General features: G+C 46.0%; 1 protein-coding gene across 3 annotated transcripts in view; it reads left to right on the top strand.

Moving 5' to 3' along the window:
• LOC112267129 (rho GTPase-activating protein 32) overlaps nucleotides 1-11,452 on the top strand; it is a 47,807-nt gene extending 36,355 nt beyond the window's left edge. For 2 of the 3 annotated variants that reach the window (XM_024445237.2, XM_024445236.2), the window contains exons 7-22: nucleotides 325-462; nucleotides 716-808; nucleotides 984-1,106; nucleotides 1,264-1,341; nucleotides 1,516-1,597; nucleotides 1,859-2,008; nucleotides 2,139-2,241; nucleotides 2,408-2,552; nucleotides 2,886-2,968; nucleotides 3,204-3,311; nucleotides 3,644-3,789; nucleotides 3,869-4,082; nucleotides 5,847-5,995; nucleotides 6,204-6,278; nucleotides 6,433-7,122; nucleotides 8,189-11,452. In XM_024445237.2, the coding sequence (XP_024301005.1) occupies nucleotides 325-462; nucleotides 716-808; nucleotides 984-1,106; nucleotides 1,264-1,341; nucleotides 1,516-1,597; nucleotides 1,859-2,008; nucleotides 2,139-2,241; nucleotides 2,408-2,552; nucleotides 2,886-2,968; nucleotides 3,204-3,311; nucleotides 3,644-3,789; nucleotides 3,869-4,082; nucleotides 5,847-5,995; nucleotides 6,204-6,278; nucleotides 6,433-7,122; nucleotides 8,189-10,449 (4,638 nt within the window). In that variant the 3' untranslated portion in view covers nucleotides 10,450-11,452. Of the gene's footprint in view, nucleotides 1-324; nucleotides 463-715; nucleotides 809-983; nucleotides 1,107-1,263; nucleotides 1,342-1,515; nucleotides 1,598-1,858; nucleotides 2,009-2,138; nucleotides 2,242-2,407; nucleotides 2,553-2,885; nucleotides 2,969-3,203; nucleotides 3,312-3,643; nucleotides 3,790-3,868; nucleotides 4,083-5,846; nucleotides 5,996-6,203; nucleotides 6,279-6,432; nucleotides 7,123-8,135 lie in introns of all 3 variants that reach the window. The other variant, XM_042297445.1, reaches the window with a different exon arrangement.
• Nucleotides 11,453-13,428: the final 1,976 nt, after the last annotated feature.

Genomic DNA, 13,428 nt, shown 5'->3' with positions numbered 1-13,428 from the left:
AGCATGATATTCATATCTAAGAGGGTAAGATAATCCAGTGCTTCTCAACCCTTTCCTCAGGGACCACCAGACATTTAACAAATGTTGTTGTAGCCCTGAACTAGCACAACTGATTCAAGTAGTCAAAGGCTTGACCATTAGTTAACAAGTGGAATCAGGTGTGCTAGCTCTGGACTAGATCAAATACATGGAATGTCTGGGGGTCCAGGAGGAGATGTTTGAGACAGGCTGATGCCTTTGTGTACAGTATCTTTGTCCTAGATTCCTTCAATGTTTTTCTCAGTCTGGTCTCATTTCAGGCTCACTCTTGTCTCTGTGTCTCAGAGTCGGAGCTGGTTGGTGAAGCGCTCCTATGAAGACTTCCGTGTGCTAGACAAACACCTCCACCTTTGTATCTATGACCGACGCTTCTCCAAACTCAATGAGCTGCCTCGCATTGACTATCTGAAGGACACAGTAGAGGTAGGAGTCAGACAACAGGACTGAGAATATTTTTACTCTCTGCTGTGATTGAGACCATCTGTATCCCAAATGACACCCCATTCCCTAAGTAGTGCGCTATGTTTGACCTCTCCATAGAAACTGGTCTAAACTAGTGGACTACATAGGGAATAGGGTGCCATTAGGGACACTTACACAGCCATAGTTGCATTACATTCTCTCCCCTGGCTTTGCATTCAACCTAACTCATTGCTGCTGATTCTATTCTCCGTAGGAAATAACCAAGATGTTGGCAGCCTACCTGTCCCATCTCTCAGCCATCGCTGATAACAAGATCAACTGTGGACCAGTGCTGACATGGATGGAGGTGAGCTACTCATGTTTCTCTTACTCACTCCTCAGATCAACAGGACAACTTGTTTATTCAATTAGACTTCATGCACAATTAAATGTTCCATTCTAGTAATTGATATGATATCTATGCTGAACTCCATAATGTTGAGTATTTTGTAGACTTCGTCAACCTGTTTTTTGTCTCTCAGATTGATAACAAGGGCAATCGCATGCTGGTAGCTGAGGAGTCCTCCATCAATGTTCCTGCCATCGCCGCGGCCCACGTTATCAAACGCTACATTGCCCAGGCCACAGACGAGCTGACCTTTGAGGTGACACCTCTGTGCATCTTGTCATTGGACAGGAAAGGGGAGGGGTTTAGGGAACAGTGGGGAGATATGGGGATATATTCTGCCATGGTTGTTGATTTTTAAACCCACTCAAACTGCTATACTCTCATTTGTCTTTTCTGTGTTGACCCTGTTCTAGGTAGGGGACATTGTGTCAGTCATTGACATGCCTCCTAAAGAGGACACTGGCTGGTGGAGAGGGAAACATGGTTTTCAGGTAAAACACCTCAAACAGCTTTGTCTGTCCCTTCATACTAGTGATCCGTTTTCTGCATCCCACTCCCTACTGTACATGGAGGTTACTATCACTTACTCTTCCTTAGATCATATCTGGTGCATTATAGAGCCCAGGAGAGTGTTACTATTCCTCTTTCTGTTTCTCTCTGTGCAGGTTGGCTTCTTCCCCTGTGACTGTGTGGAGCTGATCAGTGACAGGATTCCCACCTGTGTGTCCAGCTCTGTGCCAAAACCAGGTACTGTGACCTGTTTTACAGCAACAGTACTCTGTCCTCCCTCTTCCCTATGATTTAATGTATAGCTGACTGGAGTTGACTCTTAAAATATGTACTGATAAAATGAGGTGAGTCTGGCGTGTGTGTAACGGCGTTGTATTGGTTGACTCTTTGGGAATAAGAGTTTTTATTCTTGCTTTCAAGTGTTATCCACTGGGATTCAAATGCACATCTATTGTATGTTTTATTTACAACCCAAAAACAAAATGTATATTCATTCAGTGTGTAAGAAGCATGGGAAGCTGGTGACATTCCTGAGAAGCTTCATGAAGTCCCGTCCACCCCCCCAGAAGCTGAGGCAGCGTGGGATCCTCAGGGAGAGGGTGTTTGGCTGTGACCTGGGGGAACACCTCCTCAACTCAGAACATGATGGTCAGTCTCCCAGCAGCCTTTTCTCTCTATAGTTAGCACTGTATAGAGAAAGGTAGACTTCCCGGTATTTGCTGTTAAAATCTCCTGGATGTTACTTTGTTGACAGCCCTTTCTCCTCTCCTTTCTCCAGTCCCCCAGGTGATAAAATGCTGTACTGAGTTCATTGAGAGACATGGTGTCGTGGACGGGATGTACAGACTCTCTGGGATCTCCTCCAACATCCAGAAACTGAGGTAAGTCCCTGCTTCACTTTTTAACATCAAATAATGTACAACATCCTGGAAAACAATGAAGAAATTCAAACATGTCGGTACTGCTTACAGACGTATACAGTGTTAATTGTATGTGATGGTCTGATGTTGAGTGTTAACCAGTGTCTTCTCTCATCTGTTTCCCCAGACATGAGTTTGACTCGGAGGAGATCCCAGACCTCAGTAGAGATGTTTTCAAACAGGATATCCACTCTGTAGGGTCCCTCTGTAAACTGTACTTTAGAGAGCTGCCCAACCCTCTGCTCACCTACCAGCTCTATGAGAGATTCTCAGTAAGGAGCAGAACACTGAACTGACACAGAGGGGAAAGGTGGACGCTGATTGGGGAATAGATGAATAATATAGTCATCTTGGAATAAACCAAGGGAGATACTGTACTAACAAATACGCTTGTCTTTCCCATTTCAAAATATGTGAAATAGAAAGGTCTTATCACTGAAATGAACTTAGAATTCTTAATCAGAAATCTCCTCGTAGCACGGTGGGGTGTAGATAAAGAAGATAAACGTAAAGGGGGGAATGACAGTAAAGGACAGAAAGCTCCTGCTGGCCTAGTTATCAGGCTCTCTGTCAGTGTGGACCTCTGGTGTTCCCTCCCTCCACAGGAGGCTGTGTCTGCAGCTACTGATGAGGAGAGGCTGGTGAAGATCCACAACGTCATCCAGCAGCTTCCTCCTCCTCACTACAGGTCAGTGGGAGAGGAGTTCACAGCACACCCTAGTGGCTCCTGCAATGCGGCATCTTCTATATTCACTACAGTAGTGTATAAAGTCACCACTGAACTGTAGGTGCTTAGGCGCCATCTGTTGGCTAAAAGAGAGCATTGAAGTCAGTCTTGGCTTTGTAGGCTGACAGTAGAGAAGGGTGTATTGCACATGTCTGTGTTCTACCTGATCTGTAATAGTCCCTGGTCTGCACTGCAGGACTCTGGAATTCCTCATGAGACATTTGTCCCAACTAGCCACCTTCAGCCCTATTACCAACATGCACACCAAGAACCTGGCCATCGTCTGGGCTCCAAACTTGCTCAGGTATATTGTAACATTCCAACCACCAACACTGTCATTAGTATTAACTGCGATTTATAAAATGGGTGGTTGGAGCCCTGAATGCTGGTTGTCTGAAAGCCGTGGTATATCAGACCGTATACCATGGGTATGACAAATCATTTATTTTTACTGCTCTAATCACGTTGGTAACCAGTTTATTATAGCAATAAGACACCTCGGGGTTTGTGGTATATGACTAATATACCACTGCTAAGAACAGCCCTTAGCCGTGCCATATTGCTTAAATGTACACTGTTGTTTTGTAACTGGCTATGACTGGCAATGCTGTTGATTAGGACATAACTGTGTTTCAGGTCAAAGCAGATTGAGTCGGCCTGTTTTAGTGGAACCGCAGCCTTTATGGAGGTGCGTATCCAGTCAGTGGTGGTGGAGTTCATACTGAACAACACAGAGTCACTCTTCAGCCGCAAGGTCAACGCCCACAACCGGGAGAGCACAGGTACAGCATTACCCTGGCTTAGGCAGTCATTATGGGGACATTATGGGAACTTCAAAAACATTTCTCTCTCTGCTCCAAGGTACCAGTACCCTATCCAGGCCCAAGTCTCTGCTGGTGTGCTCTCCCTCCACTAAGCTCCTATCTCTGGAGGAAGCCCAGGCCCGTACCCAGGCCCAGTTGGGCTCCCCTGTTCCTACCCCCGTTCTGTCCCACAGCGAGTACATCGAGGTGGGGGAGGGACCCGGGGCACTGATGGGCAAGTTCCACACAGTCATCGCGCTCCCCACTGAGAGGTAGGTTGTTGTTGCTTCTAGAAACTAGTAGCCTACAGTACATTGTAGTTTTATAAACCATATAAACTCATCAAAAAAATAATAATCTGGTCAGTCTGACAGGAAACAATAGACAATTCTGTTAGAGACCATTCATCCATTCCAAACATCACTACAGATTTAACATAACTATTGAACATTATATTAAAACAAAATGTGTGCGACTGTATGAAGGATGTATTTGTTTCATAGGCTGTTGTAAACTCAGCAAATAATGAAGCGTCCTCTCACTGTCAACTGCGTTTATTTTCAGCAAATTTAACATGTGTAAATATTTGTATGAACATAACAAGATTCAACAACTGAGACATAAACTGAACAAATTCCACAGACGTGTGACTAACAGAAATTGAATAAAACAAAGGGGGGTCAAAATCAAAAGTAACAGTCAGTATCTGGTGTGGCCACCAGCTGCATTAAATACTGCAGTGTATCTCCTCCTCATGGACTGCAACAGTTCTTGCTGTGAGATGTTACCCCACTCTTCCACCAAGGCACCTGCAAGTTCCCGGACATCTTTGGGGGAATGGCCCTAGCCCTCACCCTCCGATCCAACAGGTGAAAGACCTGCTCATTGGGATTGAGATCCGGGCTCTTCACTGGCCATGGCAGAACACTGACATTCTTGTCTTGCAGGAAATCACGCACCGAATGAGCAGTATGGCTGGTGGCATTGTTATGCTGGAGGGGCATGTCAGGAGCCTGCAGGAAGGGTACCACATGAGGGAGGAGGACGTCTTCCCTGTAATGCATAGCGCTGAGATTGCCTGCAATGTCCAGAAGCTCAGTCCGATGATGCTAAACACACACCACCAGACCATGACGGACCCTCCACCTCCAAATTGATCCCGCTCCAGAGTACAGGCCTCAGTGTAATGCTCATTCCTTCGACAATAAACGCGAATCCGACCATCACCCCTGGTGAGACAAAACCGCGACTCGTCAGTGAAGAGCACTTTTTGCCAGTCCTGTCTGGTCCAGCGACGGTGGGTTTGTACCCATAGGCAATGTTGTTGCAGGAGATGTCTGCTGAGGACCTGCCTTACAACAGGCCTACAAGCCCTCAGTCCAGCCTCTCTCAGCCTATTGCGGACAGTCTGAGCACTGATGGAGGGATTGTGCCTTCCTGGTGTAACTCGGGCAGTTGTTGTTGCCATCCTGTACCTGTCCTGCAGGTGTGATGTTCGGCTGTACCGTTCAGGTGTTGTTACACGTGGTCTGCCACTGCGAGGACGATCAGCTGTCCATCCTGTCTCCGTGTAGCGCCGTCTTGGGCATCTCACAGTACGGACATTGCAATTTATTGCCCTGGCCACATCTGCAGTCCTCATGCTTCCTTGCAGCATGCCTAAGGCACGTTCACGCAGATGAGCAGGGACCCTGGGCATCTTTCTTTTGGTGTTTTTCAGAGTCAGTAGAAAGGCATCTTTAGTGTCCTAAGTTTTCATAGCTGTGACTTTAATTGCCTACCGTCTGTAAGCTGTTAGTGTCTTAACGACGGTTCCACAGATGCATGCTCATTAATTATTCATGGTTCATTGAACATGCATGGGAAACCGTATGTAAACCCTTTACAATGAAGATCTGTGAAATTATTTGGATTTTTACGAATTATCTTTGAAAGACAGGCTCCTGAAAAAAGGATGTTTCTTTTTTTTGCTGAGTTTGTCTTTGACACCCTGTACAGTCCACTGTTTTCACTGGGGATGTTGTGTTGTGTTATAGTAAGAGGGCTCCTGGGAAGGTGAAAAAGTCCCCAGTGGGAAGCTGGCGTTCATTCTTCCACCTGGGCAAGTCATCCTCCATGACCTCCAAACGCAAGCTGAAGCGTCACCCCAGCGAACCCAATGAGATCAAGAGCATCGCGCTGCCAGGTCAGGCCTTAACCAGCACTACACTGTCACCATCCAGGACTGTACACAACCATGAGAACCGTCTTCAAAGCAATGTTATAAAATACCTCCAGTCATGTCTCTGTGGTTAAATGTATGGCTGTTTATTCCACTTGGGTGATGTGATGAAGTCATGTTTTTTCAAAAAGAATTCCATTTCAACTTCAGTTTGTACTTCCATATTATTCAGGTGGTAGAGGTGATAGTGGGACACTGCGCTCCACCAAAAGTGAAGAATCTCTCACCTCTTTGCACAATTTGGAAAGTAAATATGCTCCATCATACTTTCAATCCTGTCAGTACCTGTGTTTCATAAAATGCGATAAACTAATTTAGATGGATAATTTGTTACATTTATTTTTATGTCTATTGTTGAAGTCTGTCGCTGAATGGTAATGCATACTGTCTGTCTGCCATAGGGGAGCCCCAGATGTACCGCCTACCTAGACCACACTCCACCAGCGATGCCCTCTCCACCGCATTCAGGGATGACCTGTGTCATGCTAGGGTCAAAGGTGACCACTACAATAACCAGGTCAAGGAGGTCCATAGTGGTGCTGATGGTCCAGCCTTTGACCCAGCTGTCGTGTTCCCTCCACATCAGGAGGACCTTGACCTTGACCTCTGTCTTCCAGCCCCTGGCATGGCCTTTCTGGACTTTGACCCCATGTCCTTCCAGTGCAGCCCAGTGAGCCCACCAACAGCTAAATCCGCTCCTCAACACAAAGCAAGCATCAACTGTAGGAAGCATGTCAGGGGTTCCAGTGAATCAAAGCCCATCTCCTTGTCCCTCAATAAAGTCCTCAGTGACTCCCAGTCCCCTGACATCAGCCCAGTCCATAGGAAAAGAGGGGAGAAAAAGAAAGTGGCTCGGGTCGTCTCCCCTGTGGTCGAAACAGATGTGCACACTGTGTGTGTGTCTGCCCCACGCTGTGTCTCAGATACCCAGGGGGGTGAATCCTCCTCCCCTTCACCTCTGGATCTGTGTGAGGCCCAACTAGTGAGTGAGGAGGGGAGTGAGGCTAGGGCACCCTGCCGGCCCCCCAGCCCACCAAGCTTCACCTCAACTGTCACAGACAGTCTGGCTTCACAAAACCCTCCGGATGCAGGTCAGTGGCACATTAAAAAGAAATTCAATTTTAGTTCATTTTTAAAATGTGATTTGTTTAACTAGGCAAGTCGGTTAAGAACAAATTCTTATTTACAATGACTGCCTAACAAAAGGAGGCCTGCGGGACGGGGGCTGGGATATTAAAAAAAAGACAATTCTTCACGACAAGAGACAACACTACATAAAGAGACCTAAGACAACAATATAGCAAGGCAGCAACATATGACAGCACAACATGGTAGCAGCACAAAACATGGTACACACAATTATTGGGCACAGACAACCGCACAAAGGGCAAGAAGGTAGAGACAACCATACAAAGGGCAAGAAGGTAGAGACAACCATACAAATACAAAGGGCAAGAAGGTCAAGAATGGTCAAGAAGGTAGAGACAACCATACAAAGGGCAAGAAGGTAGAGACAACCATACAAAGGGCAAGAAGAAGGTAGAGACAACCATACAAAGGGCAAGAAGGTAGAGACAACCATACAAAGGTCAAGAAGACAACCATACAAAGGGCAAGAAGGTAGAGACAACCATACAAAGGGCAAGAAGGGACAACCATACAAAGGTCAAGAAGGTAGAGACAACCATACAAAGAAGAAGGTAGAGACAACCATACAAAAAGGGCAAGAAGGTAGAGACAACCATACAAAGGGCAAGAAGGTAGAGACAACCATACAAAGGGCAAGAAGGTAGAGACAACCATACAAAGGGCAAGAAGGTAGAGACAACCATACAAAGGGCAAGAAGGTAGAGACAACCATACAAAGGGCAAGAAGGTAGAGACAACCATACAAAGGGCAAGAAGGTAGAGACAACCATACAAAGCAGCCGTAACTGTCAGTAAGTGTCCATGATTGAGTCTTTGTAAAGCCTTTTTCAATCGACAGTATCATTAATGTGCAACAATGTTTAACATGCATATGTACAGTTATTAATGAGTTTCCTTAATCACTTAAGTTCTTATGGTATTATTCTATGTGTTGTCCCCTCATGTCTGATCACAGCGTTGTTTGTCCTGTCATACTGTAGCAGCATTGTTTGTCTTATGCCTCCCCAGGAACAGATGGGCTTGTGAATTCAGTGTCTGTCCTCCCTCCTCACCCTCTGTTGACGAGTGCTGCCCGCAGGCTGGCCCTGGCCCTGGCTGAGTCTGCCCAGAAGGCCACCCTGACCTCCCAGAGGAGGGACACCCAGCCCCCCTATCCTCTCCAGAGACAGGACACCCCTCACCCCCTGGACAGACCCCCACGACCCTCTGTTCTCCACCTCCAACCCTGCTCTCAGGATTACGGTGACCTCAAGGTCTCTTCTCCAGCCACCCTCTTACCCATGGCTGGCACACCAGTTGAGAGTCCTTGTGACCGTTTCCCTGGCCATGAGAGAAAACGGGCCCCTGAAGGACAAGTGGCCATGAGTAACTTCACTCCCACTGTCAGTTCCTTAGAGGCTGAAGCTCTACTGCCGGGCAGCACAGAGGTGAGGGACCAGAGGGAAGGGAGAGACCGGCCCCTGGGAGCTGTAAAGACTGTACATCTTCAGACTGTGTCCTCCTCGTATCTCAGTGGTGGGGCCTCCCCTCCCATTCAATCAGTCTGCTCCATTCAGAGCCCGTTAGCTGCTGCTGTCCTTGCTAACACTGACTCAGTCAATGCCTATAACTATCAGACTGTTCTTGCTGAGGCATCCATGCCAGGGTCTGTGGGGGAGATCCCTCCACATCGTCCTCTGCCATCCTTAGTCAATCAGTACAGCTCTGATGGAGAGAGAGCTATGAGGGAGGCTGAAGATGTGTACAGACATCATCGGGTCAATCCAGCAGGACAGGCATCTGGACCTCCTCGGCCTGACTATTTCCTTCCCCACCAGGCAGGGCCCAAGAGCATGTACAAACCCACGTCTGACAGCTGCTACAATACTTTAGGCCTCCGGAACTACCCCTCTAACTCCCCCCAGTATAGTGGTCAACCCCAACCCAGGGAAGAGTACAGCTCCAGTGGCCACCACAGATCCAGGGGACAATGGCAGAGGACTGAGGATAGAACCCTGGGCTACCCCGGCATCCGCAGGGCACGCTCCTTCCATGCCCAGCAACCTATTCGTATTGAACTGGCAGACACCCTGTTCTACGTCCAACGTCCAGCTGTCCAGGAAAAGGAGTACAAAAGGCTACTCCAGTCAGATGTCCAACCTCTGCAGCCGTACTTTGAGAATGGCTGTGTTCAGTACCGCTACAGTCCCTATTCAGACGCAGTGCCTCTAGAGGAGTCTTACTACTATGTGGACCCTTACAGGACGAGCCGCATCCGACACAGTCAGTCATACACCATGCGCTCTACCAAGGATTGTGGACATCCTGGTTACCACTACCGTCCCTCACACAACATCCCAACCGCAAAAAGAGAACTCTTCTTAGAGAGCAGGGATCCAGAGAGAGTCATTTACAAGTCCTGGGACCATCCAGAGGGTTGTGACAGACCCGTCTATCAGCCAATCAGGCAAGAGAATAGAGCCAGGCAGAGGCCCCAGGGCCCTATCATGTCTCCTTATGAGAACCTGAATCCTCCCCTCCCACAGAGTGACATCAGGGGCAGAGATATCAGTCACACCAGAAGCAGGTCAGACCCAGGTAATGCCTGGCTGCTGGCCATCGACAGAGTGGACAGCCAACGTGAAGTACCTGCCATGTCTCCAATCTCGCCTGGTCAGCAGCTTTCAGACACTAGTGATTACATCAGGCACCAGAGGGTTCATTGGCCAGGCGAGGAGCCAGTCCCTCCCAGGAGAGAGAGCGTTACCAGGAGAACCCAGCCCAAGCAGGGCACCCCCCAACGATATCAGCCACAGCATTGCAACGTCCCCATGCTCCTAGATGTTAAGAACGTGGAGCAGGGTGAGGGTGGTCATAGTAGAGGTTGTGACAAGGACACGGTAATTATGGGCAACGCTGCTAACAGCTACTCTGCCCAATTAAAACCAAGCATCCCCAGGAGACCACGATCACAGAGCATCAAAGAGCCTCGTTATTACCACCATGTCAAATCACCTGTGGAACCAGATCACCCTGGGTCCTTCTCCACTCAGCCCCACAGGAGAACTCAGAGCACCAAGGCCATGCCCTCTCATTATAATAACCTGGAGGGGTACTACCCAGCTCACAAGCCCAAACCCTCAGGATCTGGTAAGGCCATGCCAGGGCCGTTCCCTGGCCACGGCTGCATGCCCCCACACAGCCACAGACTGCTGTCACATGGCCTAGGGGGCCATGGGGCCTTTCTGCAGACAGGCCACAGGCCGGAAGCTGGAGTCTATGCTGAGTGATTCAGTCCTCTAATCACAGCAGCAGCTAAAAGAGGCCAGCTTGGTATACATCTCCAACTCCAGATGAATGTTGATGTTTATAAAAATGTAAAAAATTCATAGACATATCCCTTCAAACTGTTTTTAAGAAAATGTTGAATTGACACGAATGGGTGGGTCATACCGTTGGTAACGTAGATAGCAAAGAAAGAGGGAAATTATTTTCTCATAAACTAAGAGGTGAGATTTTGAAAGCGTGTTTTAGGAAATTGTTTATGAAGGTGTTGTACAATTTTCATTTAATGTCCGTGAGATAATATTGTCCAACTAACAGAAAATGCCATTTGAAATGTCTGCCAAATATTGTTAATCTTATGAGCAATAATAATCTAAGATATGTCTTACTGGGCCTACTGCCAGCGTGATATTGTTTGCCTAGATCATTTATGCCCTAACTGAAGAAACATGCACTTTTTAAGAATTCTAGCATCTGAGAACCATGCATAGATCCTTGACTTTTTATGTTTTGCAATTCCACTGATTCTTCACTGAAGGTGTTTGGTAACATTGGCACTTGTGGTGTTATTTAGTTCATACAATAATGGAAGACACTGAGGACATTTCTTCACCTGCACGTCTCCCACCTTCACAAAACAAGACACTCAGACATGGAAAGATTAAGGAGCATGGAGGATTGTGACCACAGTTGGGGTCCATCTAATGTCATGTTACCAGGATAAATAACTTCCAAACATGTATGTGTGCTGCAAATGTGAAAGAAGTGTACAGAATGTCAATGCACTCCTCACATTAACAGGAAGCTATGATGTTGTATTATGAGGACATTCCTTTCTCTCTTTGTAGGCATATTTTAATGGTATGTTATGTTTTAACTGTTGCTTTACTCTATTGTTATAGTTTTTTATTCATTAACGATATTATTTAAAACCACCCTCTGTAAATGAGATATTGTAAGACATTTAGTTTTTTTCATGAGATAATCTAAATAAAATTCTAAAACATACTATGACATTGTGGCTTGGTTTATTTGATATTTTGTTAATGGGAATGGACATCTGATTAAGTAATTGGTTGGAGCAACAATGCATACTCACTGGGCCTTGCATTTGCTACCGTGCAGATTCAGAAGTTTAAGCATTAGACTGCAGAGGGCACTGCAGTATTGCAGAAAAAGTGGTTCCCTAATAATGTCTCTGAATCTTTAGTGAAGATGGAACTCGATTTTTCTTTTTGAATCAATTTTTGTCCTAAAGTCTCTCTCATTCCTTAGATGTGTAGTGTATTACTACACACACAACAGTGACTGTAGTTGTTTCCCAATAGTATCTCATTAGCATAGACAAATCTGACAACTTCTGAAAATCTAGTATTTTTGTTCATGCATCCTCTCCCCTTGATCTGTCATCCATATCCAAGGAAACTGCCAGTGCAAATTTAGGAACAAATCATTCAGGATAATTTATCCGTAGTCTGCCGAGCAAATTGGGAATATTCCCAGAACATTAGCTAACATTCCAATTAAGTTCTAGTTAGGGTTTGAACCAGTATCTGGGCAGAGGAGACGATGACTGACGAGATCTCCTCTGCCCATAAAGCTACGATTTCAAGCTACCATTCACCAGCTCTGCAAGCGTTATGTCAAAATAAGTTTGGTACTCACCAAATATGCCTGGCCTGCCCATCAACTATCATCATTTACTGCCGTTACGCCCGGTTTGTACTTACAAAAAAGGTAGAAATAAAAATTCACAGGATAACGTCCCACAAACATTCAAAGAATGTTTTTCACCATCAAATCATTTTTTACAAGAATTTCTAACATTCAAATGTTGTTCACAACATCTGTATAATCTACCACAGAACATTTCCCCCAAGGTTCTCATTTGGTTGCCAGGGAATGTAATAAAACAATATTCCGGTAATGTTCTTAGAACATAATGCCACAGCAAAATGTGGGAGCAATAGAAGTGGTTCTGAGGAAACATTACAGGTACATGAACGTTCATGTTATTCAAAACACCCACAATAATATTCCTACAATGGTCTCATAAAAAGAATGTGACATTGACATGATGGTTCTAATAATGTTGCCTGAACATACTTCAGTAAAATGTTGGAGCAATAGAATTTGTTCAAAAAAAATCCTGGAGTATTGTTGTTGATGGAACTATTACTATTAACACCTACAGTGCATTGGGAAAGTATTCAGACCCCTTGACTTTTTCCATGTTTTGTTATGTTACAGCCTTATTCTGTAATGGATTTTTAAAAAATTAAATACCCCATAATGACAAAGTGAAAACAGGTTTTTATTACTTTAAATGTATTAAAAATAAAAAATAAATGTAAAAATTACATTTACATAAGTATTCAGACCCTTTGCTCAGTACTTTGTTGAAACACTTTTGGCAGTGATTACAGCCTCGAGTCTTGAGTATGAAGCTACAAGCTTGGCACACCTGTATTTGGGGAGTTTCTCCTATTCTCTGCAGATCCTCTCAAGGTCTGTCCGGTTGGATGGGGAGCGTCTCTCCAGGGATGTTCGATCGGGTTCAAGTCCGGGCTCTGGCTGGGCCACTCAAGGACATGAAGAGATTTGTCCCGAAGCCACTCCTACGTTGTCTTGCCTGTGTGCTTAGGGTCGTTGTCCTGTTGGAAGGTGAACCTTTGCCCCAGTCTGAGGTCCTGAGCGCTCTGGAGGTTTCATCAAGGATCCCTCTGTACTTTTCCCTGCCACTAAAAAACATCCCCACAGCATAATGCTGTCGCCACCATGCTTCACCGTAGGGATGGTGCCAGGTTTCCTCCAGACGTGACGCTTGGCATTCAGGCCAAACAGTTCAATCTTGGTTTCATCAGACCAGAGAATCTTGTTTATCATGGTCTGAGAGCCTTTAGGTGCCTTTTGGAAAGCTCCAAGTGGGCTGTCGTGCCTTTTTACTGAGGAGTGGCTTCCATCTGGTCACTCTACCATAAAGG

Source organism: Oncorhynchus tshawytscha, linkage group LG14, assembly GCF_018296145.1.
Source record: "Oncorhynchus tshawytscha isolate Ot180627B linkage group LG14, Otsh_v2.0, whole genome shotgun sequence".
NCBI classification, from domain to species: Eukaryota; Metazoa; Chordata; class Actinopteri; order Salmoniformes; family Salmonidae; genus Oncorhynchus; species Oncorhynchus tshawytscha.
The sequence above is the reverse complement of the archived record's forward strand: the minus strand, read 5'-3'. Positions and strand labels throughout refer to the sequence as shown.